Raw genomic sequence first — 27,865 nt, 5'->3', positions numbered from 1 at the left:
GGGGGACGGGATGGAGTAGCTTCTCATCTTCTCCATCCCGGGCCGTGCAGGCCTTCATCCCTGCACCATGTCTCCCTCTGCTGGGCTCCCTGTTCTCTCGTCATCCGCAGGTGACGTACACCCCGGAATAGTCGTCTAAAAATCGATTTTGTGTAGCTGTTTGGCTACTACTTGAATTCTTAGGTAGAGTGAACGGTCACCCTGAGTTTTTACATTAATTTATCTTCATATACTTGGCTTACTTCTGAGGACAGCTGCTTGCTTCGTATCAGATCTTTAAAACCACCAAGGACTGGGTGGGTCATCTGTGGGGCTTAACCAAGACTCAGGCGCGAGTGCGCAAGGTTTCCTCCAGTTGGCGTGGTTTAGTGGTGACCCAGCAGCGTCAGGCACCAATTTGTGGACTGGTTTGTTCTCAATGACACACCCGTCTGCCCACCTTTGAAAAGACCCAATTTTGCCTGCCTTTAAAAAAAAATCATTATTTTAAAGATTGTATTTGAGAGAGAGACAGAGCATGGGTGTGCATGGGGGGGGTGGGGGGGTGGGGGTGGGAGCAGCAGACTCCCCGTTGAGCAGGCACCCCGGTGTGGGGCCCTCGGAGGCTCGATCCCAAGACCACGATGTCACGACCTGAGCCGAAGGCAGCCACTTAGCCGACTGAGCCACCAGACGGCCCTGTGCGCCTCCTGAAGCAAGAGCATCCCCGCTGTGAAAGAATTACAACCGAATTGCCGAGCGGGCACCACCAGGCAAGCGAAGGGGGCAGACGCACAGCTGCCAGGCCGGCTCCTCCACCCGGACTCCATCCGTGGCACACGTAGCACCTGCCAACCCCCCATAAACGTTCACACTGGCCCGGCCCTTCTGCGCAGGATCCCAGAATCGTTCTGGGCCCTTCCCAGCTGTGTCCCTTGCTTGCTTCCGAGGCCGACTCCCAAGTCTCCGCAGTACTTCTCCGGAACCCCATCTGCACGTCAACCCCCCCACCCCCGTCCCCTTTAGAACTGGGCTTTGAACTGGGGCAACGGAAATGCCCACCTCCTCCCGTTGTCCTCCCGGCCCCCACCTCTCACTGAGAACCCAGCAGGGGCTCCACACAGGCTGCTTAACACCAGTTTGCTCGCACAACCCCAGGGGGCAGCAACTTCAATTCGCTCCAGCTGGTCCCTCTGGGCATGTGCTGGGACAGGGTGGAGGGCATGGCCCGTGGCGGCGCACACACCTGCGTCTCCCTGCTGCCCCAGCCCTCTGAGTAGCCGCGGGTTTTCGTTAGGGAAAACTTTCGGGTTTTGCAGTGAGCACTTTTTACTTTATCTGTGAAGATGCTGACACTGGGCACCGTTCAGAGTCTCCCACAAAGATGAAGCACAAGATCTCAGGGTCATTCCCGGGGGCCAGTGGACAGAGCTTGTGAGGAGCCCGTCCCTCTCCCCGGCCCCCACCCCTGTGGGCCCTACCACAGCCACCCGGTCAGTCTGGGCCCTGCTGCTCAGCCGGACCTATTAGGGTTGTTCTCGGTCCCCTCCCTGGGATGCAGTGAAACACTAAGCTCTCTAGATCTCTTGAAGTCTAGAAAGTGGGAGAAATAAGACAGTTTAATGATGGCTTCCTTGGTTTACAGACAACAGGAGGACAAACGTTTCTCTCCATGCACCGGTGCAATGAAATCAGGCGAGTGGCAATCCCAGGACAGGAGCCATGGAACTCAGAGCCACCGCTCAGCCTCTCAGTCGCGTGGTCCCACCAAGTGTCGGCTCAGCAGCGGCAGACACGGGGAGGCGGGGGACGGCCTGGCCCTGGGGGCCGGAGTGAGGGGCCAGGTGCTGCAGGAAGCGAGGGGCGCGGCACTGCCCCATGCTGGTGGGAGAGTGTGGGGGAGGGGGCGGGGAGCCAAGCGCCCGGGTGGGCCCCGACCACAGGGAGCAGCTCGGTGGCATCAGCTGTCCCATCAGAGCTACCCTGGGGGCCGGAACCAGGCTGCGCTGGGGGGAAGGCGGCCGTAAGAGCTACGGCAGAAGAGGAGCACATGCTGACTGCCTTCCTCCTGCGCACGGAGCTCCCGGTGACCCAGCTGCACCTGGCAAGGGGAAGAGCGCTCCCGAGATCTGGAGCCGGAAGGCGGGAAGGGTGAAGGAAGGAGGTGCAGACTGCCTCAATCCCGAGGCCACCCGCAGGGTCGCCACCCCCTCCCCTCGAGCCCAAAGCCTTGAGCAGGGACCCTACCACTCTTCCCGGATTCAACTAGCTAAGGAGAGGGAAAGGGAGAAGGCCTCGGGCTTCTCAAGAGAAGTCCTGGTGGGGGGCGGTACTGGGGGGGGGGGCAGCCCCAGGAGCTGGAAGCCGTGGGCCCTGGTCCTTGAGCCCAAGCTCCCCGGCCCGTCTAGCTGAGCATCTTGTGCCGATCGAAGACGGTCTTCCGCTGCTCCTGCACCTGCAGCTTCCACCGCTGCTGAGCGCCCTCCACCCGCTCCAGGACGGTGTTTGCTCGAGGGCCCCCAAGGGAGGCAGCGGCTGCCATAGAGCGAGCATCCTGTAGGGGGGAGAAAAGGGGGAGAAGAGTCAGCACCGCGGGCCAGGGCGGGGGCCTGAAACCCCACACACAAAGGATGCCCTGGGGCAAACCCCAAGGCTGAGTTCCCCCATGTGGGAGGCTGGGGGCGCTGCTCAGCATCCGGAGACTGCGTAGGGTGGGGCCTGGGGGAGGAGTGCCATCTGGGGCCCTAGTGACCACGAGGCCGCAGCCCGCTGGCCTATTTCCGACCCTCAGGATGAATACTGAGTTGCAGCCTCAGGACCTCACTGGGTCAGCGCAGAGGCCCTGGCGCCGTCCATGGCTTCAGGGAAGGCATCTGTGCGCCCCAGGGCACCCCGGAACGCCTTCACCCTGCCTGCCACCGCCCAGGGACAGCAGGAAGGCCCAGAGTGAGTGTGTGCCTGCGGGGAACATGGGCCCACTGTCCCCGGGAAGGAACGGATGTCCCTCCCTTCTGCCCCAAGGGAGTCGGGCAGGGATGGAACCTCGGGGTCCACTCCCAGCACTCCCGGCCCGGAGCCTGCCTGGCCCACCGCCCGCGGACAGGCGAGGGTAGCTCAGCAATTCTCCGTGTGCCCCACGGAGCCCCTTCCCCTCCGCCCGCGGAACCGCTTCTGTTGTCGGAGGCAGCAGCTCCCCTAATTACCACCTCTCTGCCTCTGAAGCTCCGGAGCCCGTGCATTTCCTGCGGGACCCCAACCTGATCTTTGGGGGGAATTAGAGCCGAGGGCCAGGCCCACACCCCCGTGGGGATTTCCTCCCTCGCTCTCCCTGCCTCTCATCTCCTGCCACACATCTCTTAAGGGATTAGCGCACCTCTCTAAGCCCAGAGCCGCCCAGTAAATGCAACTTTGCTTCTAATGCCCCGCGCTGGCACAGCTTCTGTCGCCCTGCAGCTGCCAGGCTGGGGAGCCGGGAGGGGCGGTTAGGCGAGAGTAGGGGAGAGCGAGCTGGCAGGTACAGAGAGGTGGCCGGCTGGGGGTGAGGCTGGGGGGTAGGGCAGGGCTGCAGCGAGCTCTGAGTCACTGTCTCATGAGGGCCACTGCCTCCCGGGGAGCCCCGGGCCAGGACCCCCCCAGGACGGCTTCCCGGTCCGCCCAGCTGGGGATGGCGGCGGCGACACCGGGGAGGCGGGTGCGGGCAGTGTTAGGCAGGGAGTGCACCGAGCCCAAGGTCAGGACTCCTGGGTTCCGGGCCTGGGCTCCGAGGGGCCTCTGATCCTCCACCCACGGCCCCCAGGGGATCCGGCTCGGAGCCCAGCTGGGAGCTGGGACAGAGGCACCGCCTTAGGACCCAACGGCTTTAGGTCCCTGGACAAGTGGCTATTTCTGCAAACGTGAGCTGAATAAAGCCAGTCTTAGATGGTTTTGACTGTCCTGTCGGCAGGAATTGCAAGTACCCGATGACCCAGTGCGTGTGCACAGACACGTGCACACACATAAAAGAACCGTCGTGTAAGACACTTGGCCTGAGGCCGCTGATGTCCCCTGCTCTGCGGAAGTATTTAAAACGCTAGTCATGACTCACGACACTGATTTCACGACTTGACGGCTGGTGACCCACGCTTTGAAAAACATGGTTCGGGATTCAGGAGATGGGAGTGGCGAGGTGAAGCAAAGCGCCCCGTGTGAAGCTCCTCGCACGCTGGCCTTCACGGACGAGGAGCTCGAGAAACGTCCCCGGCTCCTCCTTCCCTGGTGGTTCAGCTCCGCGGTTCAGAGCACCGGGGCGTCAAACGCACCTGCTCCGCACCTTGGCTCCAACGCCTCCTGGAAGTGACCCTGGGCAAAGCTAGCTCGTCTGAGCCTACGTCCCTGCCGTAGGACGGGGACCGCAAGAGCGGCCTCTCAGCGAGACACCCGAGCAGAGCCTTCCGCAGCGCCGGGCCGGCGGCAAGCGTTCGACTCGCAGCAGCAATTAGTCGCGTCAGGGGCCAGCTGTGGGGCCCACCAGGCAGGAGAAAGGGGGAGACAGCTGGCAGCCTGCTGCCGCAGGGAGCTGCCTCGGAGAAGCGACCATGGCCCCATGTCGCTACCTTTCGATTCCGCTCCTTCCTGGCTCGGCTGCGCCAGCTGGGCGCTACAGCGGGCCAAGGACAGGCCTCGGGGCGGGCGGCCGTGTAGGCGCGGCGGGCACTGAAGACCCACCCGGGCCTGGCGCTGTCCTGGCTTCATGGCCGAAGGGCCTTGTCCTCCCCCCGCCTCTCATCTGGTCCCGGCCGGCCCAGCCGCAGTGCCAGGCTGAGCCCCGGGGGCAGGCCTGGAGGGACGCGCCAGCCTCAGCCCTGCGTCTCCCGACGGCTCGGCAGCTCCAGGGAGCACTTTGAGGAGGGGAAGGCAGAGGAAGCCAAGAGCAGAGCATTAAGGAACACGCCGAAGTTCACCGCAGGACCACATATCATTTGTTTCCCCTTCATGTAAAGTCTTAACAAGCAGCTCCTAAGTGGGGGAAAGCTGCTGCTGAGAGGCTCCGTGTTTCCACTGCTAATAGTCCGATTAAAAGGTATTAAAGCTTCCACGTGTGTTCTAGAGGCAGCCCGGAGTGGGGCCTCATCCTAGCCTGCTCTGCCGCGGGACGGCAGCTGGAGGCGCGGGAGAAATCACACCGTTCCTGCCCCTTCCCTCTGAGGCGGGGTCTCCAGGGACGGCAGGGACGCAGGATGGCAGCCAGGAGGGGGGAGGCACCTGGGTCCCGGTGGGGGTCCCGGGTGGAGTGCCCCGTGGGACCAGGCCAGCGTGACGATGTCACCGTGTGTCGGGGGCTCTGCTGAGAACTTTACGTGGATCATCCGCAGGCTTGGGCTTACGGGGTAACGTCACTTCCACTGCAGACAAGGAAACCAAGGCCACGTGAGACGAGCCATGTGGTGGCTGAGCGCGGGGTGCCGGCGTCTCTCCGGTCCCAGCACTCTGCTGGGTGCTCCTGCGGCGGCTGGCTGCTCAAAGAAGCAAGCTGGTATCTCTCCACGGGGCCAGACTGAGCACCCCGCGCCTGCAGAGGCCCCGGGAATCGGGGACTTCGAGCCAGGCCCTCCTCTTGTCTGGCCTGGGAGGCCCCAAAAGCTGGTGCGCACAGGCCAGAGCGGACACCACCGTCAAGGTGGCCCAGATGCACAGGCTCTGGTTCAGAGACAGCCCTGGGCGGGGCCGAAGCCCCTCTGAGGACAAGGGGACCGAGGACAGGAATGCCCACCCCCGCGGCGGGCCCTCCACCCTTTCCCCAGTCCTGGGAGCGGGGGCAGGACAGGCGGTGCTGTCTCCGACCGGGTCACACAGCTGCGAACAGCCCGGGTGCCAAGCCCCTCACAAAGGGGGCTCCATGGCCTCCCTCAGTTTTCCAAGTGTAACCCCAATCTGTCCTGCTGGAGCCCACCCCACTGCTTCTCTGCTGCAGAGCTCTCCGTGCCTCCCCTGTGCTGCCAGCCACCTCGCTGGGGCCCCCAACGCCATGCCCCCCCATGCAGAAACCCCGCCCGCTGCCCCGGCCCTGCAGCCACCCGGGCCCACGTGGGTCCCTCACGGCCAGGACTTTGCTCCTGCTGCCCCAGGCCTTCCCTCCAGCAATCATCAAGCTGCTGATGTGCTCAGAGCCCGCAGACACCGCTCATGCTTCAGGACAAGCAAACCCTCGTCAAGCGGGCACACGCGTCATCACGACGACACTGAGTAACAGCCGTTCCCGACGGAGGATGCGCCGGGAGGTTGTGTGCCACGGCTACTGGACGGCACACTGGACCCCAGCCCCGAGCTCTGCCTCCAAAGCCCAGCTCCCAACGACAGTGCTGGATGCTCGACAAACGGCCACGGAACCGCAGTCGTCTGTCCGTCCCCAGGGAACCGCCCCCATCAGCGCGTCCTCTGCAAGGTTCTCCGGCAGCCTCCTGGGGCGAGGGGTCAGCCCAAGCGCGGCCTGACCACCGCGGGGCCCTGGGCCTTCCCGCCCCCATGTCCCCCCGTGCCCCGGCCATCTGGGGTTCCCCTCCCGTCCCTCTCGCACTGGGCCTCGGACTGTACCCATGCCCGTGGGGGAGGCTTCTGAGGACCCTCAGAGCTCGGGGCCACGCTGCGAGGAGCAGAGACACGCAGCCTCACGGAAACCCTTCCTTCTCTCTCTTCAAAGGGGGCCAAACCCGTACATCTAACAAGCTCTGTTTGCTGTTTCTGTCCCAGCAAACATGCTTGCTTCCTCCTTTCAAAGGGCGTCTGAGCCCGGGGATTAGGCCTAATGCCGCCGGAATCCCAGGGGAGGCAGCCTGGGCAATCAGGGCCCACCGAGACCTGCCAGCACTTTCAAAGGGAACACGACAGGCTTTCATCTCCCTCCTGGGGCGCTGGGGCCAGGGCTGTGGGGGAGGCCTCCCTTCCTCTTCCAGACCTCTCGCCCCAGGGCAGGAGAGCTCCTGGCTACAGGAATTGGGGGAATGGAGCCGAGCGCCCCCAAACCTGGGAAGTGAGCCAATCCCCAGATCTCTCTGATTGGATCCCAGGCGTGGGGCGGGGGCCCTGGAGCCTCCTCCTCAAGGTCACGGAGCTGCAGGGGCCTAGGCTGACACTTAAGGGATCTGAGAGGTCCCGTCCTTTTTTTCCTTTGGGAGGGAAGGCCAAATCCCTCACCTAGCGGAGACCCCATCCTGCTTGTTTCCTTCTTAAGGGAAATGCTCCGTAGACACTCATGAACCCAGAGACGCAGCCTCAGCCCCGGCTCTGCTGCTGCTCGGCCAGAGGCCAGGTGGCTGAGGGACCTGCTCTCCCAGCCCCACCCCCGTGTCCCCACGTGCACTAAGCGAGGGGGGTCAGCAGGGCACCCCTCGCCATCCAAGACTCGGGGCACCGGGTATCTGGAGAGACAAGATCTTCAGTCTCCTATGCATCCTCCAAAGACCGCCTCTGCCAGGAAGCCTTCCTTCCCAGACTAACAGGAGGCGAAGTCCCCAGCCCCTGTCTAACAAAGAGCTTCCCAGAGCACCTAGCTTTCCCCCCACTGCCCATCTCCTAAAACCTCGTCTGGCCTTTATGGCTGCGGCTCATTCACTTGGTTTGGGCTCCGTCTTGGGACTTCAAGCCCCGAAGGCAGTCAGGAGGTCTGAAGTCTACACAGTGCCACCCACGGGATTTGGGAGGCCAGTGGGAAGAAGAGAAGCCATGTTCATGGGAGAAAAACGGAGCTGCTGACCCCCTGGGAGGGAGGACCTAGGAACACCCAAGTTGGGGACAGCACAGAGAATCAGGAGGTGAGGGGGTGGGGCGCCGGGCCACGTGCTGGGACTCGGGGGCGGTGTGTGCAAACCCCGCTCACAGCTGCCCTAAGGTGCTCCCTTAGCCACCCTCCTGTACCCAGGAGCTGCACTTTGCGCCCCTACTCCTCCGGTGCCTCTGGTCAGGGCATCAGAGACGGAACACCTCGTAGTACCTTCTAGAACGTCGGGGTAGGAGGTGAGGGGGTGTCATCCACCCCACCTCTGTCTCCTGGCGGGAAATATCCCCTACGGTGTGCAGCACAGGCGGGCTTGCCAGCTTCAGCGGGGGAGCTGCCTAAGACACCCCACTGCCCCCGCAGACCCCCACGACACACGGCCGGAAGGCACCTCCCCGTAGGACAGCCCTCCTTCCTACTCTGCCAAAATCTGCATCCAGGGACTATCCACCCTTGGGTTCGGAACCTGCTCTCAGGCACTGATGACCAAATCTAACCCCCGCCCCCGCCCCCATAAAGCCCCCCACACAAGCAGAGGCAGCTGGGACGTAAGCCTCAGAGTGGGAAGCACCCAGGTCTCTTGGGCGAGAGGGGCCCGGGCCCAGCCCCAGCGATGGAGGCCACCCTCCCCTCTGGCACCACATCCAGGACGGCAGGAGACACAGCAAGGCCATGCCCGAGAGCCACACATTCCAGAGGAGTCGCCGCTCGGGCTGTGTAATCACGGGGCTGCATCTCTCAATTACTCCCCCAGCCAGGACTGCAATTACCACATTACCCCTAATCACCGAGTGTTTATTAGCGATGCTCCTCCCCATCAGAGCTGCTATTACTGCACATTAATAACCAGGTAGGCACGCGAGGTTTCCTCTTGAACACAGACCACCCAACTGCCAGCGCCACCACCTCTCGGGCCCCAGCTCCAAGGGGCGAGGCTCATCCTCTCTGCTCCCCCTTTGGCCAAACTCGTGTCAGCAGGAGCCTGGGGGCAGGCTGGGGAGGGCCCGGGCACAAACCCAGGAGAAGCAGCGGGGCCGTGGATGGTCAGGCCTCCCTCCTTCCCCGGCCTCGTCGTCTCGCTTACGCCGGCCCAGACTCACGACACCAGATGGCTACGCGCTGAGATGGGAGCCCGGACCCTGTTGGTGGGGGGCCTGGCCGTTCCCACCTCCTGCCCGGGGTCCACATGCTCAGTGCTGACCGCCGGGGGGCAGCTGAGCCGATGTCTGGCCATTTCTGGTGACCCAAGCACACTGGCTCCCTCGGAAGCCGTTCTCCACCGTGTCATCCGGTGGATGACATCCTTCCCACGTGTTAAATCTCCCTCTTAACTCCCCACTGTGGGTCCTTTGCCCCTGGCCTCACCGGCGGGGAGACGAAACACCCGAAGGCTGCTGTCACGTATCTCCTCGAGTTTTGGCTTATCATTATTATTTTTTTTTCCCAAGCTAAGCATCTCCCAGTGTCTTCAACTTCTCCCGGGACATGCTGAGATGCGCCACCCTAAAAGCCCCTCAGTACACGTGCTGGTTCACTCGCTCCATCCGTTTCCTTCCCGCAGCAGACTGGTCCGTGCTTTCCACAACTTCCCGGAGCCTGGGCTCAGGGTAAAGCACGGCGGGGAGGCCTGGCCTGCCCTTGGGTACCCCTGGCCCGGCGGCGGTGCTCTCCCAGGATCGCAGAGCTCTGGGCACCTGGTGGGGGGGCCGCCCACCCTGGCCAGCTGCACATGCTTGCTGCCTCTCCTCCACCCAGCTCCGGCCCACTCGGGGAGTCCTCTGCAAGGGCACCCGAAACCCTTCAGCACAGGGACAGATGGCGGAGGGTGATGGTGGCTGCCGGGCATGCAGGGCCCGGCCCGAGCTCCGCCAGCCCTGACCAGGGGGGTCTGTGGGCTGCCCGGTGGCAGTGGCTCCCCATCTTCCACATCTAATGAAGTGGAAACTCCTTAGCCTGACATTGGAGGCCAGTAACCGTGCAGCCTAAAGCTATGGGCAGGCTCTGTTTGCCGCCATTCCTACGTGCTTACCCCAGCCCCAAAACGCTCCAGGTCCCTCAAGCACCTCAGGCTCCGCAGGCTCTTAAAATCCGACTTTTCCCTTAAGGTGCCCGGGTTGTGCTCTGCACCGAGCGGGCGCTTAACAGAGGTCTACAGAGTCCCAACCCGCTCTCTGCAAAGCCCACCGCCAACTCGACACCAGTGTCCGAGCCATCAGGACACCACGCGTGTTTGCATGTGACCGGCCCTGGTCGGTGGGCTCCCCTCAGCCCAGGGAGGCACAAATGGGAACACCCGGGCCCCTGGTGCATGCACAGGGGCGGCCTGATGCCAGACAACAGGCAAAGCGCAGAGCCAGCTCCTGCTTCATCTGCAAGTGCAGAGGGCAGCTCCCTGCTGAGGGAAGCTCCAGGGTCCGGGGGGCGTGTGGGCCACTGAACAGGAGAAAAGCAAACTGGCGCGTGGGGGGTGGGGATGCGGACCCCGCCTGGGCCCCCATGTGTGGGCAGAGCTCGGGGCAGAGCTCGGGCAGGGCCCTGGCACCCAGGAACCTGCTTACCTCATTCTCCTCTTCATTGCGCAGCTGCTCGGTGTAGGCGTCCGGCTTTCGAATGAGAGGGTCCACCAGCATCAGGAAGGCCATGTAGAGCAAGAGGGCCCCCACCACTGACAGGTAGATGACAATGATGACCTGGGGGAGAGAGCCAGCTTGCCCTGTGACTGACACCCCGGGGCCAGGACGGCCATGTCTTGAGAGCTGCGGGCTTGGAGGGAAAGACAGCGGGGACGGGGCCCTATTCCACATATTTAGCAGCTTTGCCCTAAACTGAGGGGATCCCCTAAGAACAGTAGGCACAAAAACAACAGATAATGAGGGAAGATGTCTGGATCCTGCCACCCCAAGGTGCCCCCAGGGGTGGGGAGTGGGGAAACGGGACCCACCTGGCTCTAAGAAAGGGTGGAAAGCAATTGGACACAAGGGAGGAATAAGGAAGAACCGGCTGGTGAGGCCTGAGGCCGAGACCCAGGGCACGACGAGGGCGCACTGCCCACGGCCAAGGGCAGGACGGACGGGTGGGGAGCTCCGGGACGGAGAGGGTGCACCAGTGGGTGGGGGGACAGGCTGGCAGGGTGTGTGCTGCTGGCTGGAGGCCACAGCCCCCCATCAGTCACCCGCACGGGGCAGGATGACGACTTCCCAAGTCCCTCACACATGGAGAGCCTCACAAGCTGGAGTGACTTCTGTTTTCCAGGAAAGACACATTCAGCGAGGCGAATTCAGGGCTCCCCAGAGTGGAGCTCTGGGCATCCGAGTCAGGACCCCCCAAGACACTCAGCAGCCACGGGCCCTGTAACGGCGTCACCCATACGCCTCTGTGCCTGGACCTCAGGAGCACCTTCACTCGCGTCTGAACGCCCGCTGGGTGGCCGGTACTCACCCGACAGAGAACCACGAGCCTGAACCACTCAGCCTAGGTCCCAAGGTTGGCAAATGTAGAGACGTAACCTGAACTCAGATTCACTGACTCCGGCTCACATGCTGTCTCTACTTTCACGACGCCTGGCCGTCACTGGCTTCTGATCCCCTACCTTGAACCCAAATGGGACCGCGATTATGGATAAAAGAAGGAAACCTTGGGACTTTTGGGTCAAAGCCCAGCTCAGTCAAAGGTCAAGTTCCACTGGACCAACTTCCTCCCTGACTGGGGCAGTAGTGTCCAAGCCTCTTTAAACAGGTGAATGGTCAGACCTCTTGGCCGTACCCCGGGAAGGGCAAGGGGACTGGAGGAAGAGTCTCTAGGAGGCTGAAGCTGGGGCCTGGGGGCCTCCCAGGGAGGAGGACTGGAGGGAAATCTGAGGATTAGGAAGTGTGTCTGATGAGGTCCCCGCGTCGGGAAGTCCCTTTCTGCCAAGTAGGGAAGGTGACACCTGGCTGAGCATCCAGTCTCTGCCATCTGGTCCCCGGAGAGGGGGGTCCTGGAGCACGTTCAGAGCAGGAGAAAGACGCTCCGGGAGGGGCTGGCTCAGGCGGGAGGATAAAAGCAGTTGAGTGTGCACAGCTTGACGGGGCGAGGACTGACAAGTGGGGGGCAAAAAGGCGAGGCCACGGAGGACCACAGGACAGGGAAGGAGCGGCCAGTCCCCCGGTCTGGGCAGGACGGCAGCAGGGAGTTTCCCCTCCCCTCCTGAGCCTCAGAGGCAGAACCTGACGGACCGGGCAGTGTCGTTAAACTCAGTTCCTTTCTCGATGCTATTTCTAGACTCTCCATGGGACCAGCAGAAGTAAGCTTAGAACCTGGCCGGGAACAGCGAGCAATCGGTACGTGGGGCCTGGCCCAGGAGCTGGAAGCCGGACTAGGAGACCCAGGGAGGCTCTGGGTGGCTGAGCCTCTGCTGGAGTGAGCCGTGGTCCTGCGGAGCCCACTAGTGGCAGAGGAAAGGACCAAGCCCCTGCCCTGCTCGCTATGACGGTGACCACGTCCACCACTTCTTTCCTGAACTCGCCCAAACAGCCTGCGAGAACGGGGTTCGGGGCCCAAGCCCCTCCTGCCAGGCCCCACCGCGCAGACACACAGCCCTGGCCCACAGCTCTCGGGGGGGGGGGGGGGGGGGGGGCGGGGTTTCAGGGGTCTGAGCTCACCGTGGAGGCTCAGTTAGACGGGTTCTCCTGGGAGGGCGGGCTTACTGCTCTATCGGCAGCACCCTGCATGGCGCCCAAAACTGAAAAGGCACCTCAGAGAGGCTAACTGAACAAAAGGAAGAAAGAAGGGGGAAACTGGGAAGAACAGGAGGAAAAAAGTGACGTGAAGCCCCTGTCCCAGGTTCCCAGTGCCACCTCCCAGCCCTGTGTAATGGGAGCCACTGGACAGATGGAGAGGGCACAGCTGGCTCCAAGAGGTGTGGGACGCTGGGGTGACTAGGCCGGCCCAGAGGCCAGTCCCACAGCCACTTGGAATGTTCCAGAACACAGCAAAAGACTGTGGGTGCTGGGCACCCAGGAGTGGGGTGGGCCCGCCCCCCGAGGCCCGGGCTACCTTGATGGTGGTGGTGCTGCGCTCCTCATACTTGCACTCGCACAGCAGGCAGTAGGCCTCCACGTCGTGGCCGGGCACCGGCATGGGCTCCACCACATGCAGGCAGTTGCTGCAACAGAGACAGACGGGGCAGTGGGCGTGGGGGCGGGGCTGGGCAGAGGTGAGGGTACGCCTGGGGCGGGGGGCGCCGTAAAGCGCCAGGTGGGCAGAGCCCTTTCCCAGCAGCTGTCCAGGGCCCACCCCGGCCAGCTCTCCGAGGGGCACCCAAATGTCTGCCCTCGGCGGCCTCCTTGTGTCAGGCTACGCCCCCCAGAGCACGGGCTCATCCCGCCCAAGGGTTCCCACGGCAGAGCTGGTGGGGCCGAGCCTGGGGTCTCGGGCCTGAATCCGCCCCCCGGCACGGCTCCAGCCGGCCGCCCACTACCCACCACGGAGCAGCCCACAGGGACCACACACCCCTCATCCACCCTTCCGCTGTCTGCCCCAGCTCCCCGGTCCCGGGGTCTGGGTCCCCCATGGCAGGGAGCACCCCTACCACCCCCACTGCCGACCAGGTCCTAATGTGGCCATCACCTCGACACAGCCTGTTCCTCTCACCTGTGAACCCACCAAATGCCACTGATTTTACCTCCTTAAAAATTCTGAAGACACAGCTTCTCTATTGGCTCCATGCCGTGTCCTAGCTGAAGGTCTCACCACTCTGCCCCAGACCGGGGACCCAGCCTCCCCACCGGGCCTGTGCCAGTTCCCCACCGGGCAGCCAAGCAGTGTCAGGAGAGGGAAACTCAGTCACCTCACCCCCCGACCCCCCAAAGCCTACAGCTGGTCAGTCCCTCTACAGGCCTCTACGGTGAGGACAACCGAGCTGCTCCCTGCGGGTAGGTATGGCTGCACCTCACGCCACGGCTGCCGACCTGTCCAGCTCCGTCCCTGCCCCTCGACACCCACTCCCCGTCCTCCAGCTGATCTTCCAGACTCTTCTCTGAAAGGGCCACGCTCCCCTCCCTGACACAACTCTCGCCTTCTGCCAGGAGCATGGCTTTGCCCCCTGCCCTCTCCATGCCCTCAATCCTACACATCCTTCAAGATCCAGTCCAAAGATCTGACCTGTCCCCACGGCAGCCAGCTCCCCACGCTCATCTCTATCACAGCACTGACATCACGCACTGTAATCCCACCTTTATGCGTTCAGTCTCCCCTGAGCGGATGTTAAGGTTCTTGAGGACAGAGGCCATCTCCATATTCCCAGCACCCAGCGCACTGCTGGAAGAGCACGGCTCCCTGAGTAAGGGACTGCCACAGGAGGCCCACACTGTCCTAACGGTACGCCCACCTGGCCCCCAGGAACCCCACACTGTCCTAACGGTACGCCCACCTGGCCCCCGGGAGCCCCACACTGTCCTAACAACACGCCCACCTGGCCCCCGGGAATCCCACACTGTCCTAACAACACACCCACCTGGCCCCCAGGAAGCCCCACACTGTCCTAACAACACGCCCACCTGGCCCCCAGGAGCCCCACACTGTCCTAACAACACGCCCACCTGGCCCCCGGGAATCCCACACTGTCCTAACAACACGCCCACCTGGCCCCCGGGAACCCCACACTGTCCTAACACGCCCACCTGGCCCCCGGGAGCCCCACACTGTCCTAACAACACGCCCACCTGGCCCCCGGGAACCCCACACTGTCCTAACACGCCCACCTGGCCCCCGGGAACCCCACACTGTCCTAACAACACGCCCACCTGGCCCCCGGGAGCCCCACACTGTCCTAACAACACGCCCACCTGGCCCCCGGGAATCCCACACTGTCCTAACAACACACCCACCTGGCCCCCAGGAAGCCCCACACTGTCCTAACAACACGCCCACCTGGCCCCCAGGAGCCCCACACTGTCCTAACAACACGCCCACCTGGCCCCCGGGAATCCCACACTGTCCTAACAACACGCCCACCTGGCCCCCGGGAACCCCACACTGTCCTAACACGCCCACCTGGCCCCCGGGAGCCCCACACTGTCCTAACAACACGCCCACCTGGCCCCCGGGAACCCCACACTGTCCTAACACGCCCACCTGGCCCCCGGGAACCCCACACTGTCCTAACAACACGCCCACCTGGCCCCCGGGAGCCCCACACTGTCCTAACAACACGCCCACCTGGCCCCCGGGAGCCCCACACTGTCCTAACAACACGCCCACCTGGCCTACCTTTACCTAAAAGTACTCCCAAGTATGGAGAGCGACAGATCCCAGGCCCCATAGTTAAAGAGGGGGAAACAAGCTCAGGAAGGCAACGTGGCCATCACCACCACCACCACGAGGTCAGGACCCAATCCCAACCCTCGTCCTTACATCTGACACTCAGGCTCGGCGAGGCCTGTGACTACGCTCAGCTCCTTACCTGGGCCTCCTGATGGGCCCAGCCTCCCTCAGGAGGCCCTCAACCCGTATAGTCCACAGATCACGGTAAGCAGATGACCTCGAGATGCACCTTTTCATGACCACCGGGGAAAGTCAAACACACTCCAGGTTCGCAGAGGCATAGCCAGGTCTGGGGCCCTGGGCCTGGCTCTCCTCTGGGATCCGTGGGTTGTATCACACGACCTTTAAGGCCCCTCCAGCTTTGATGGGAATCCCACAAGAGTCAAGCGTAGCTCTCTGAGAACAAGCAGGCCCGTTCTGAGCCATCCCAGGGTCCTTCAAGACTCAGGCTGGGTTTCCGGCAGAGGCATCAAAGATGTGTGATGTGAAGATCAGGTGTTGAAATAAAAAGGAGATGTCCTCTAAAAGCCTGTTGCCCTTAGAAAATCCAGTATGTAGCACGCATGATTTCACCTAAACCCCTGGGGACTCCAGTCTCACCTGGGGGAACAACTTCAACACATCACTCCTTGCTCGCGACTGGGTCTTCCTCCACTGTAACCACGCAGTTTCCAGACCCCACACGCTGCCGCCTCTGGGAGGGGCCGAGGGCCAAGGCCGGGTTCACACACGGCTCCGGGACCTTCTCTTCTCCAGGAAGTCCCTACAAGGCCTCTGAGGACCAGATGCCTCCCTTTCTGAGCCACGTGGGGTCCGGGTTTGGAAGGTCACTCCAATGCTGCAGCGGGGTGTGTGCACTCCCCACTAGGCCAAGCGAGGTGGGGTGTCAGGGGCCGCTGGGAGGGACCAACCCAGGTTCTTCAAATTGGAATCCTGTTACTCACGGGAATAGGCTGTAGAAGGGTTGGTTAGGGGAACGGTAAATGAAACGCTGCAATCTTTCGGCTGCCTCTGGCCTCTTAAGAGTCGGTGCAACCCCACACAGGATCTTGCTCTCTAAGGATTTCACGTACCTTTCTGGGGACCAGTGGTGTCAAGGGTGAGGGCTACAGAGAAAGATGAGCTGAGTTCAATTCTCCGCTCTCCTACGCACTCTGTGATCATAGGTCATTTCTTTATCCCCTCTGGATCTCGGCTCCGCATTTATAAATGGAGGCTGAGCTCGATCAGTGCCTTTCAGGCCGTGTTCCCTTGGGTACCCCAGGAACCTCCGTGGGAGAAGGTGGGTGGAGGGAGAGGCGGAGGGATGGGTCTCTGACTATTTTGCACGTCGTGCTTCCAGAACACATTCTGTTTATAGAAAGGTTCAATTTTTAGGAGTTGGGAAGATGCCGAACTAACGTATGTGGTTCCTTCCCGCTCCCGGGGCTGCCTCTGTAACATCCTCCGGGCTGACCCACCGACGGAGCACTGTTGTTAGGGTTCCTGCCCTCCTACAGGCAGGTGGTTATGAACGCCCAGCACTAGACCCGGAGTGTGAGGCCTGGGGCTCAGACACATCTGGCTTCACTCTGCACCACAAAGGCCGCACATATTCCCCCACAGGGCACAGCCTTGGGGACACAACTGACCTCCACTGGCCCCAGCCTGGGCAGATCCAGCCCCGCCCCACTGCCCTACCCAACCCCTGTGTCGACCCCTGTGGCGGGGGAGGGGTGTCACCAATGTAGCCTCTGCTCCAAGAATCCTGCCCAGCCTCAGTTCCCACCTACCGCCCTTAACGGAAATGTCTCGAGATTCTCAATTTAGGATTGTTCATTAGGCAATCCCCTAATTCTGACTTCTAAGGAAAAGATAAACTATAGCCTGCCTGAGAGGTCCAGACAGGACTCCTTTCTCTGTGGGCATCCAAGCTTGCTTGGGTTTTCAGCCCAGGGCAGGGACAGGGCTACTGAAATCTGCTGTTGCCTGTGGGACGTAGCCCTATTATCTGCTGTGGGGTTCGGATGGTCTATCAATTTATCTCCTGATGTTATTTGAGCTATAACCACAAGATACCAGGCGGTCACAGGGGCCCCTCCCAGGACCTTTGTGAATCCATCAGGATGACTGAAGCCAGAGGGAAACAGTCTACACCGTGGGAGGAGCTCAAGTTTTCCAGGGCTTACGATGATGATCTACGCACGCGCGCACATGCACATGCACACTAATTTAATACTCAAAACAGCGCCGGAGGAGAAACACTGAGGTATGCTGGACATTAAGTCATTTGTCACACAATGAATAAGGGGTCAACCTGGATTTGCAGCCAGGCAGGCCGGATCCCAAGTCTACACGTCTCACTCGCCTGCCTCTCGGAAAATCACTCAATCTTAGAACCGGAGAAGTTCAAAACTCCCAAATGCTGCTCTGAATCAACTGCATCGAAATCACCTAAGGAACTTTAAGAAAATGTTACTCCCGCCCCACCCCCGCTCCCCGATATTTACTGAATCCAAATCCGGACGGGAGGAAATCGAGTATGTACAGCACGGTGACTACAGTTAACAACACTATATTAGACACTTGAAAACTGTGAAGACAGAGTAGATCTTCAATGTTCTTAACACACACACACACACACACACACACACGGTAATTATATAAGGTGATGGAGGTATTCATTAACCTTATTGTGGTGACGTTTCACAATATGTATGTGCATCAAATCATCAGGTTGTACACCTCAAACTTACATAGAGTGCTATGCCTAGTGGGTCTCAGTAAAGCTGGGAAGAAAGAAAACAATAAAACCCCCAAATCTTGGGGCCAGGTGGTGCTGGGAATCTGTGTTTTCTCAAAGCCCACTTGATGATGCTAATGCAACAGCCAAGCAGGTGCCTGAACTGGACACCCCCTCCCTGTGAGGCAAATCCCTTCTAAGGGGCCCTTTGCAAACAACCACCCCACCTGCGTTCTGATCCCTCCAAGGATGGGGCTTCTCAGCTCCCCAAAACAATCTGGATTAGAAATACTTCCTCGGCTCACACTTAAATCTGTTTCCCTGAAGCTACCCTTAAAGCTGTTTCTATTGGTTCCAATTCTGGACCACAAAACCACACTGAACCTAACTGGTTCCCACTCCCATGTGCCCTACCTCCCAGAGCATGCCAGCCCTGCTCCTGGTCTTTGTCAGCCACCAGATGTCCCCAAGCACTCTCCTTTTTGAGCCTCCCTTAAGCCACTCCTTCTAGGGCACTACGTTGAAACTTCCCTTCTCCTTTCTCTGAATGAATCTGTGCTTCTTTCTTTCTTTTCTTTCTTCTTTCTTTTTTAAAAGGAAGCATCCAGAAATGAATTCAGGACTACAGGAGTATGACTGAAATTTCCTCTTTGTGTTTTAGTCTCTGCAATTATACAAAGGAAACACTACCTCTTCCCCCTGCCTTCCAAGGTGTTAATGAGACTGGTACTGAATCACACCCGTTAGGGAGCTCTGCAAAAGCTCTCCACACACCAGAGGTCCCATAGTATGTGGGCATACCACTTACCTCTCCCAATTTCTCTTCTACCCTTTTGCATTATTAATAAACACCCAAATCAAAGCAAAATAACAAAATCCACTTCTCTGACCAGGAACCCCTTAGCTAGAATTCAAGACATCTGGGTCTTATTCCCAACCGGCTGTGTGACCACGGACGAGACAGTCCTTTGTAGGCTCCAGGAGGAATGAGTGAGCAAGCTTATCCCCGAGGGATCTAAGAGCCCCAGTAAACACTTGTAACTTCTGCTAGTTGTAGCAGCCATGAGCCAGCCTGTACAGTGCCTTACCAGTCCTTCTGTGACACATTCTGGTTGTAAATGTGCCCACTGATGTTTCTATATGGTGGACAGATGCATTTGCAACGGATATCTTCAGAGCTCTGGAAGAGAAAGCACAGGGTAGGCAGGTAGGCATGTAGGCAGGGCCCTGGGGTTCAGGTTCTAGCAGGACTTCCAACTTTGAATTCCCCGTTCCATACATGAATGCTCTTGACCAACCCTTCCCATCCCCAAGTTCAGCAAGGAATGACTTCTGCAAAAAAGGATGCTATGATCACAGGACCCTCAAAACAGAAACTGCCCAGGTGGGAAGTGAGGCCTACAGAAAACCGTGTGGGGCTGCCATTCCCTAGCAGGGTGCTTGGGAGCTGGGGTGTGTGTGGCCAGCAAAGTGACAGCCTGCTGTACTCTGGACTCCACACCTGCTGTGTGCACCTTGGCCCCGGAATCTTGATGGTTGAGCCCCCATCCCATCTCCAAATTCCTAGGTTAGGACTGGGGGAAGGCAGAGGGCAGGGGTGAACAAGAACAAAATGCATCATTTCCACGGGAATCCTCAAGCAACCCCTTAAAAAAGTTCTTCCTCTCTGAAATGGGTAAGAGACAACAACGCGACTATTTCCATCTCATTCCAGTCGGGAATTCCCCAGAGGGACTGGAAGCAAACCCTCAGACTCAATCTTACATAAGGCCTTGGTGACCTTCAGAGTTCCAAATTCCTTAGAGCTACCCAAGCCCAGCTCAGGGTCATGCACCGCTAAAGAATGGCAATTTCCAGGAGTCCCAGGCGTTGAGGTTGGTCAGTCTGGGTAAGGGAAACCTCCAGCTGTGCAAGAGGCTTTCCCAGGACTGGAGCACTGTCCACTCGCTAGGCTCCTTGAGTCTCCTTAGTAGGTAGAGTGGTAGGCGTTATAACCACCCCTGTTTAGCCAGGAGCAGGGGGAGGGGGGCGGGAGGGGGGACTCCTCCAAATGCAAACTCCCTGGGCTGCCTCCATCCAGGGGCGTGCTCAGGGCTCCACCCCTCTCCCGCGCCACCCCTGGGAGGCCTGCAGCCCCGAGCAGGGCCCACACAGGACGGCGAGGCCCGGCCCGCAGGCAGGGGGTCGCGCCCCAGGTGCTGCAGGCTCACCCCCCTCACCTTGTTGGCTTGAGCTGGGGACAACAGCAGGCAGGCGACCACGGCCACCAAACACAGGAGCTTCATGCTGACCAGGCCTGGGGGGCCGGGCGGGCCGACACCTGCGGGAGACAGAGGGAGGGAGTGGGGCTGCCTCCCGCCCCGGCCCCCGCGCCGGCCCCCGGCTCCCCTCGCCCCTGCGGCGGCCCCGCGTCCCTCGGACCAGGCCCGGCCCCTCGCAGCCGCCCCGCCGCGCTCCGCCGCCCGGGCCCGGGGAACGCTCGGGGCGCGCAGGACCCCACCTCGCCAGGGGCCTCGGGCCGGCCTGCGCCCCCGCGCGCCCCCGAGATGCCCCCGCACCGCTCCCCGGGCGCGCTGCCCACCTGTGAGCCCTGCCGCCGCCGCCGCCGCCGCCGCCGCCGCCGCCGCCGCCGCCGCCCCGGCGAGCCCCGCCCCCTCCCGGAAAGCCCCGCCCCCTCCCGGCCCCCATTGGCCGCCCGAGCCGCCTCTCAGCCCGAGGGGCGGGGCCCACTCCGCCGCGGCGCCCGGGCTCCCGCGCAAGGGACAGGGGCGCATTTCTCCGACCCGACCAGGCAAGAAAAGGGAGCGTCGGCCGGCCCGACAGACGCGGGGAGCGGTCTTCCTCTGCGCGGGCCTGAGAAGCGCCCGCGGCTCGCCCCGGCCCTCCTCGTCTCGCAGACCTGGGGGCCGCAGGGCCCGGGTTGGATCCATCTTGTTGGTGTTTTGTAGGGAAAGCACTTTGGACGCGATGAGCTGGTGCCGACAGCAAAACCCTTAGAATCCTAATAAAGGGCTTTGTCCTCACTCACCGTCTGCGAATGTTAGGGACGCGCATCTCTGCCGCACAGGACTCTACCAGGCTCCACCTCCACTCTCCCCCCACCCAGCGCCCGGAGGAGGAGGGGGAGGCCGCGGTGGCGGGGAGGTGGTGGGCTGGGCCTGGCTTAACCGGTCTCCCTGCCCCAGGGCGCTCTGGACCTGCAGACTGGGGCGAGGTGTGCAAGGCCAGGATGGGGCGCGGGGAGCGGAAGGTTGGGGAGCACGGAGGGAAGTCGGCTGCCAGGAGCAGAGGGGAACGGCTTGCCAGCCCTGAAGGGAACAGGAGCCACCTGAGTGCAGGGCACCAGGGCCACAGGGAGGACACCTGGGCTTTGGGCCTGGCTTTGCCACTAAGCAGGTATGTTACCCTGGAAAAGCCACCTCCCCTTTCTGAGCCTCAGTTTCCTTATCTGTAAAATTAGTTGGTAGGCCACTAAGGTCCCTTTCAACTTTGAAATTTTGGGGTTCCTGGGAGCGGCTTGATACGGCGCCCACTGGATGGCCCCGCTCTGGCTGCGGCAGGCAGAACCAAGCCCCTCCAGGCACCGTGGGCCTGGCAGGCTCCTGGTGGGGAGGCCTTTGTATTTGTTTCTCCTACCAGGTCTCATGCCTCCTTAATTCCTCACCCCCTGGCTGACCACCCTACCCTCGGTGGGTGCTCGGGAAATGTCTGCTAAATGGAACTGGGGAGAATTGAGTTAAACCTCATTGGACAGCGGGCAGGAGGCACAATGGTGTGACGAAGTCATGGCTCAACGACTGCAGCGCGGATCCCGGTTCCACCCTTCCTAGGTGTGAGGATTCCGGTGCTTGGCTTATCCTCTAGGGGAGCTTCAGTTTCAGTATCCATAAAATGGGGCTGATATCACCTACCTCTCAGGGTTGTGATGAGGGTGTAATGAGTCCATGTTGGCAAAGCACCGGGAACGTGACTAGCCCAAGGAGGGCGAGGGATCTGTAGATGGAGATGGTAGGTCATTCTGGGGGTCAGAGTGTCTGCTTCGGTGAGTAGGCTGGGCAGGGACAGGAGGCCTGCCACATGGGGGTAGAAAGGACACTTCAGACACTGGAAAAATACCCTCTGACTCCCAATTTCTCTCTTATGTGGAGGTGGCGATGAAAGCAATGGAGCTGAGCCTGTCACCTCCAAGGCATGCCCTTCTGACACCCAACACGAAAGGTGCCCAATGCTAAATTCACTGTTTTGCTCATCTGATGGAAGCCAGGCCTTCATCATCCTGCTTTTCTCAGGCCCCAGATTCTGGTGTCCGATTATCTTTGATTCCGCATCTCCTGTCTCCACATCTAGTCTGTCTGGCTGTCTCCGGGGGGCAGCTATCATCCCCCCCCTCCCCGCCTGCATCCTGCCACAGCCAGCACCCTGCTCCCTGAAATACACTCCCTTCCGCTGTGCTCCTGCTTCCATCCCGTCTTCCTCCAACCCTGTTTTCAGCACGTTGCTCCTTGCTCGGTAGTCCCTGGTAGCACACTGTTGCCTCAGATCCAGACACGCCACCCGGCATCCGAGCCCTGGTCACCATTTTCACCCTCCCCTACTCCGTCTCATCTCTGGTTACTCCCCACCAGCCATCTTTCCCATGTTTGACTTTGCTCACACCAGTCCTCCCATAGGATGTCCTCACCCCCTCAGCCCTGCCAATTCTTACCCTTCATTTCTTTTTTTCTTTCATTTAATTGGAGTTCAATTTGCCAACATATAGCATATCACCCAGTGCTCATCCCATCAAGTGCCCCCCTCAGTGCCTGTCACCCACTCACCCCAACCCCCGCCCACCTCCCCTTCCACCACCCCTAGTTCGTTTCCCGGAGTTAGGAATCTCTCATGTCCTGTCTCCCTCACTGATATTTTCACTTCTTTCCCCTTTATTCCCTTTCACTATTTTTTATATTCCCCAAATGAATGAGACCATATAATGTTTGTCCTTCTCCAATTGACTGACTTCACTCAGCATAATACCCTCCAGGTCCATCCACGTCGAAGCAAATGGTTTCAAAAGGCAGAGGAATATTCCATTGTAAACATAGACCACAGCTTCTCTATCCATCATCTTTCGATGGGCGCCGAGGCTCCTTCCATAGTCTGGCTATTGTGGACATTGCTGCTAGAAACATTACCCTTCATTTCTTTCCAAACCTCTGCCCCAAGGGCTTCTTCTCCAGAAACTTTTCCCGGGGAGCCCTCATTAACCCATTCGCACACTTCCTTCCTGTGCCCTGTGACTAAGAACCAGACTGTTGAGATGAGTCTGAACCTATTTATTCAATTGAATTCCACCAAATGTGCCAAGCACTGTCAAGATGCCCCAGAGGACACAACAGACAAGCCGCAGGTGAACCCTGCTTTCAAGGAGTGTAGAGTCTCACAGAGGAGAAATCATATGGTTGGGGGATGTAACTTCAAATAGAAAGTTATGTGTCATAGAAGAGTTGTCCCCCCTCAAAATATTTTTGAGCACTATATGCCAGGCAGTGTGCTAGTTTCCAGGGATGTGTCCGTAAACAAGATCGACCCCGTCCCTGCTCTCATGGACCTCAAAGCGTATTACAGGAAAATGACAAATCAACAAGTAATGACAATTCCAGGTACGGTGGGGAAGATCTGCAGGGCTGGTGGGAAACCTAGACCAAGGGCCAGAGGAGCCCAGAATGGTAGCGAAGAGGCTTGGAAGGTAGTGGGGGCTACTTGAGCTGGCCCAGGGTAGTAGGCAGAAGAGTGGCCCTGCCCAAAATGTCCACATCCTAATCCCTAGAACCTGTGAATAGATTACCTTCCATGGCAAAAGGGATTTTTACAGATGTAGTTAAATGAAGTTCGTGGGGATGGGGAAAGTAGCCTGGATTATTCAGATGAGCCAAATCTAATTAGAATGAATCCTTTAAAAAGGGAAGCCTTTTCTGGTTATGATGAGAGAAAGAGATGTGACAATGGAAGCAGGGTCAGAGGAATTGAAGATGGCAGGGGCCACGAGCCAAGAAATGAGGGCAACGTCTAGAAGCTGTGAAGAGCAAGGATCAGAATCTCGCCCCCCTTGCCCCTGCCCCAGAGCCTCCAGAAGGAACTTCATTTTAATTCAGTGACAGGTGTGTGGACTTCTGACCTACAGAACTGTGAGATAATAAATCTGTGTTGTTTGAAGCCACCAAATTCATGGTAATTCGTTGCAATAGAAATGAATAGAAAACTAATACAGCCAGGAGGGTGGTCAAGATTTGGAACAGAATTCAGGAGCAGGGTGACAGTGGGGAAGGACATTCCAAGGGGAGGGGGAGTAGGAAGAGCAAAGAGATGGTACCGGGAACATACATGCAGGGGAAGAGCAAATGGTTCAGTTTGGCTCAAACAGGGCAAGTGGATGGGAAGGGAGGACAGAAAGATAAACCAGGGCCAGAACTTCATGACAGCAGAGGATCCATGTGAGCCAGGGAATGACCCCAGGGCCCTGGCTTGGGGTTCCCACAGGGCTAGGACCAGGCAACCTCAGGAATGTACTGCCTCCAGCAGAGGAGGCTGAATGGAGCTCTGAGCTTCCTGCTGCCTCCTCCTGGGACTATCGGTCTCCATCCTGCATCTTGTTCTCCACTCCCAGATTTGAAGCTCTGGGACTTAGACCACAGCCCAGACCCTTGGATTCCTTCTCTGGTGCCTGCCTTTACCCCAACAACCCTAAAATAGCCGTTGGCCTGATAAGGCCAGGTCTTAGTATCTGTGCCAGAGCTGAAGGTCTGGGGTCCTCCTGGGGATGCTTGGTTCTCCTGAGGAGGGACTTGTCGTCACCCCCAAACTGTGCCTGCTATCCCTGACGTCAGTGCCCTGCTCTTTCTCTACGCCCCAGCAAAGCTTATCTGTCCGGTGCCTTTTAGCTCAAGCTCCCAAGAAATGATTAACTGCCTAATTCATGCGCCGGCACCCATGCTCTAGTCCCACCAGGGAATAGCTACAACTAAAGCATCATCCAACCTAAGCAGAGAATGAAGCTCAAGGGCTAGAATTCAGATACTTGTAACAGGCTCTAAGGGGCAGTGATTTGGAGTACAGGCAAGCCCTTGATCTACCTAATAGGAAGTCATCACTCTACTCATAGATGGCGAGTCAGGGCCCCAGGGATGTCCTTGAGATGATGTGGGCACCATCCTCAGATACCCTGGGTATGTCCGCTGTCTCTGACCACAGCAGGATTTTTCAGGCATCAGGGGGCACAGAGCTGAAGGCAGAGGATACCCAGCATAGAGTCGACTCTCCCAGCTTGGCATCAGCCTGAACATGTGAACTCTTTTTTATCTGGATCCCCAAAGTTGCCTTTGCACAGGCAGGCTGCTCTCCCACAACCAACTGGCTAAGATGACCCTTAGCCAAAGAAAAATTGTATTTAATTGAATACAACTCCGAATGAAAGCATTATTCTCTCTAAAGTGTAATACATGACATAGACGTTGCCTAGTCACACACACACGCACGTATGTAGTACACATACACACGTTTAAATTTAAAAATTTAAATTCTGGACCCGCTTTATGCCAGTCATTCTACCAGCAGTTATTTATCAGGCACCATTATGCGTGTGATCTTGCACTAAGTGGCGCCTTTCCCTCTGCTGTGTGTTTCTTGGCTCACCTTCTTCCACTGTGTGTCCTCTCATGGCTACGGGCTTGCTGGCACTGCAGAAGTAGAGAACAACAGTTCACTTTGGGATTCAGTTTTCTTAACCACATCACGTACCTTGGATTCTGTTTGATCAGCTCACGAAAGTACATTAGGCAGGATAGGGTTTAGGTAAGTCCCTGGGCCCAGAAATCATAAGATCTGGGTTCCAGTTTGAATTCACTCATGTCCAAGCACTAGCCCTCTAGGGCCTCAGTTTCTCCCTAAGAGGATTTGTTTGGAATAGCAGCTCTAAATCTTTTTTGGTCTCACGTCCTGTGGAATAATAAGAAATTTATATATTGGGGATGCCCGAGGGTCTCAGTGGTTGGGCCTCTGCCTTCGGCTCAGGGCATGATCCCAGAGTCCCAGGATCGAGTCCCACGTCGGGCTCCCTGCATGGAGCCTGCTTCTCCCTCTGCCTGTGTCTCTGCCTCTCTCTCTGTGTGTCTCTCATGAATAAATAAATAAAATCTTAAAAAAAAAAGAAATCTATATATTGGTCTCTGCCATGGTTCCTGATAGAATTCCTAAAATCCTTTAATTTTCGGAATGACAGCAATATCTGGCATACACTCCTAAGCCCTCGGGAATTCCTGGCTGATGGGAGCATCTTTTGTTCTAATAAAGTGACTCTTCCTGGGCTCCTGGGTGAGGGCTGATGACTAGGAAGGCCAAGCCAGGAGCGCCTGGGTGGCTCACGTGGTTAAGCAACTGCCCTTGGCTCATGGTCATGATCTCAAGGACCTGGGACTGAGTCCTGAGTCTCCCTCTGTCCTTCACTCTGCTCATGCTCTCTCATTCTCTCTCTCTCAAAATAAGTAAATAAAGTCTTAATTTTTTTTTTTTTTAAAGGAAGACCAAGCCAGGATCAGAAGCTTGGAACTTTGGGCCTCATGCCCTATCTTCTGCAGTGGGAAGAGGGGCTGGAGAATGAGTTAGTAATTGATCGTGCCTGCACGATGAAGCCTCCATAAAAATCTCAAAGTGTAACTCAGAACCTCTGAGTTCCTGAACACATGGAGGTACTGGGAGGGAGATGTGCCCAAGAAGACCGGGAAACTCTGCACCCGTTCCTCACCTCGCCCTCCGCATCTCTGCCATCTGGCTGTTCCTGAGTCGTGTCCTGTGGTACTACTCTACGAATGAAGGTGCAAATTATTGAACCCGAGAAGGGGGCCAGGGGACCCCGATTTACAGCTGGCCGATTGGAAGCACAGGTAAAAATAGGTGACTCGCAACTGGCATCTGAACTAGGGGGAGGGGGACAGTCTTGTGGGACTGAGGCCCTGACCTGTGGGCTCTGCACTAGTTCTGAATAGAGTCAGAATTGAATTGAATTGTGGGATGCCCAGCTGATGTCACGGGACTGCTTGACATGGGCAAAACCCACACGTCTGGCATCAGAAGTGTTGATGTGTGAGTGTGAGCAGAGAAGGGGAAACAGGGGTTTTCCCCTATTTTCATATCCCCTTTACACTCAATATTACTGAGGGCCCCAAAGGGTGTTAGGCGATCCTATCCATCAGTATTAAAACGAAAACTGAGAAATTTAAAAAACAATGTATTTGTTTTAAAATAACAATAATAAAGTCATCATGTCCATAAACATCTTTTGATGTAAAAAAAATCCCCTGTTTTTAAAAAAACAAAAAGTGAGAAGAATGGTATTGTTTTTTGCTTAATCTCCTTAATGTTTGGTTTAATAGAAGACAGCTGGATTCTCACATCTGCTTCTGCATTCAATCAGTCGTGAATTATGTGTCAGCTCTTGTCGTCTGCCTCCGGGAAACCTCCCTGTATGCCTGGAAGAAAATGAGACTGGAAAAGATGATGAGGAAAATAGCTTGACCTTGCAATTGCCCTGAGCCTTGGGAGCCCACATGGTCCTCAGACCATGCTTTGAAAACTGCCGGCTTAGAAGACCCTGATATTTCCACCAGATATGACACTCGCTGGTCTTTCTGAGAATGCTCTGTGCCAGTGTTTTTCAAAATAGACCTCAGAGAATCACACTCCCAGGAATAATTTCATGGGATGTTCCTGTATGTGGGGAAATGTGGTTTCTGTGAGTAAAGGAGTTTGAGAAGCCTTAGTTTAAAGTAAGTTATGTGGATGTATTTTACTGCACGACTTTTTAGGTGCTTCACTATGATAATACTTGTTATGAGTCTCTTTTAAAAAATACTACTGTGTATAGGACTTCCCCCATGGTGTTAGCCAGAAACTCTTTTTTTTTTTTCTCGAGAAGCAACTTTAGTGTAACAAGGGACATAATTTGGGAAATGCTGCTCTAGTGACTTCTGGGTACTTTTTCCAAGTTTTAACAGATCAGATTCTATCAGGAATCCATTTTTCTCTGAATAAAATTCTGTAGGCACACTTTTTGGTTCTTTTAATGCAGAGATTTTATG

General features: G+C 58.2%; 1 protein-coding gene and 1 long non-coding RNA gene across 4 annotated transcripts; one reads left to right on the top strand and one right to left on the bottom strand.

The window, feature by feature from the left end:
• Positions 1-1,565: 1,565 nt before the first annotated feature.
• Positions 1,566-20,805, bottom strand: TMEM9 (transmembrane protein 9). Of its 3 annotated transcripts, none has more exons than XM_038541918.1 (6): positions 20,782-20,805; positions 19,973-20,073; positions 18,842-18,933; positions 12,764-12,872; positions 10,288-10,419; positions 1,566-2,533 (listed from the first exon to the last, which is right to left on the bottom strand). In XM_038541918.1, the coding sequence occupies exons 2-6, from the start codon at positions 20,036-20,038 to the stop codon at positions 2,384-2,386; spliced, it is 549 nt and encodes a 182-aa protein (XP_038397846.1). In that variant the 5' UTR covers positions 20,039-20,073; positions 20,782-20,805; the 3' UTR covers positions 1,566-2,383. The 3 variants fall into 3 exon arrangements, with proteins under 3 accessions (XP_038397846.1, XP_038397845.1, XP_038397847.1); XM_038541917.1 differs by lacking the exon at positions 20,782-20,805 and adding an exon at positions 20,335-20,395; XM_038541919.1 differs by lacking the exon at positions 20,782-20,805 and adding an exon at positions 20,254-20,277.
• On the top strand, positions 20,798-27,546 carry LOC102157043. The gene is made up of 3 exons (XR_005361797.1): positions 20,798-21,149; positions 26,307-26,671; positions 27,161-27,546. It is a non-coding gene; the product is annotated as an uncharacterized LOC102157043 (long non-coding RNA).
• Positions 27,547-27,865: the final 319 nt, after the last annotated feature.

The sequence above is a fragment of the Canis lupus genome, chromosome 7, assembly GCF_011100685.1.
Source record: "Canis lupus familiaris isolate Mischka breed German Shepherd chromosome 7, alternate assembly UU_Cfam_GSD_1.0, whole genome shotgun sequence".
Taxonomy (NCBI): Eukaryota; Metazoa; Chordata; class Mammalia; order Carnivora; family Canidae; genus Canis; species Canis lupus.
Note: the sequence above shows the minus strand (reverse complement) of the source record. Positions and strands in the feature narration are given on the sequence as shown.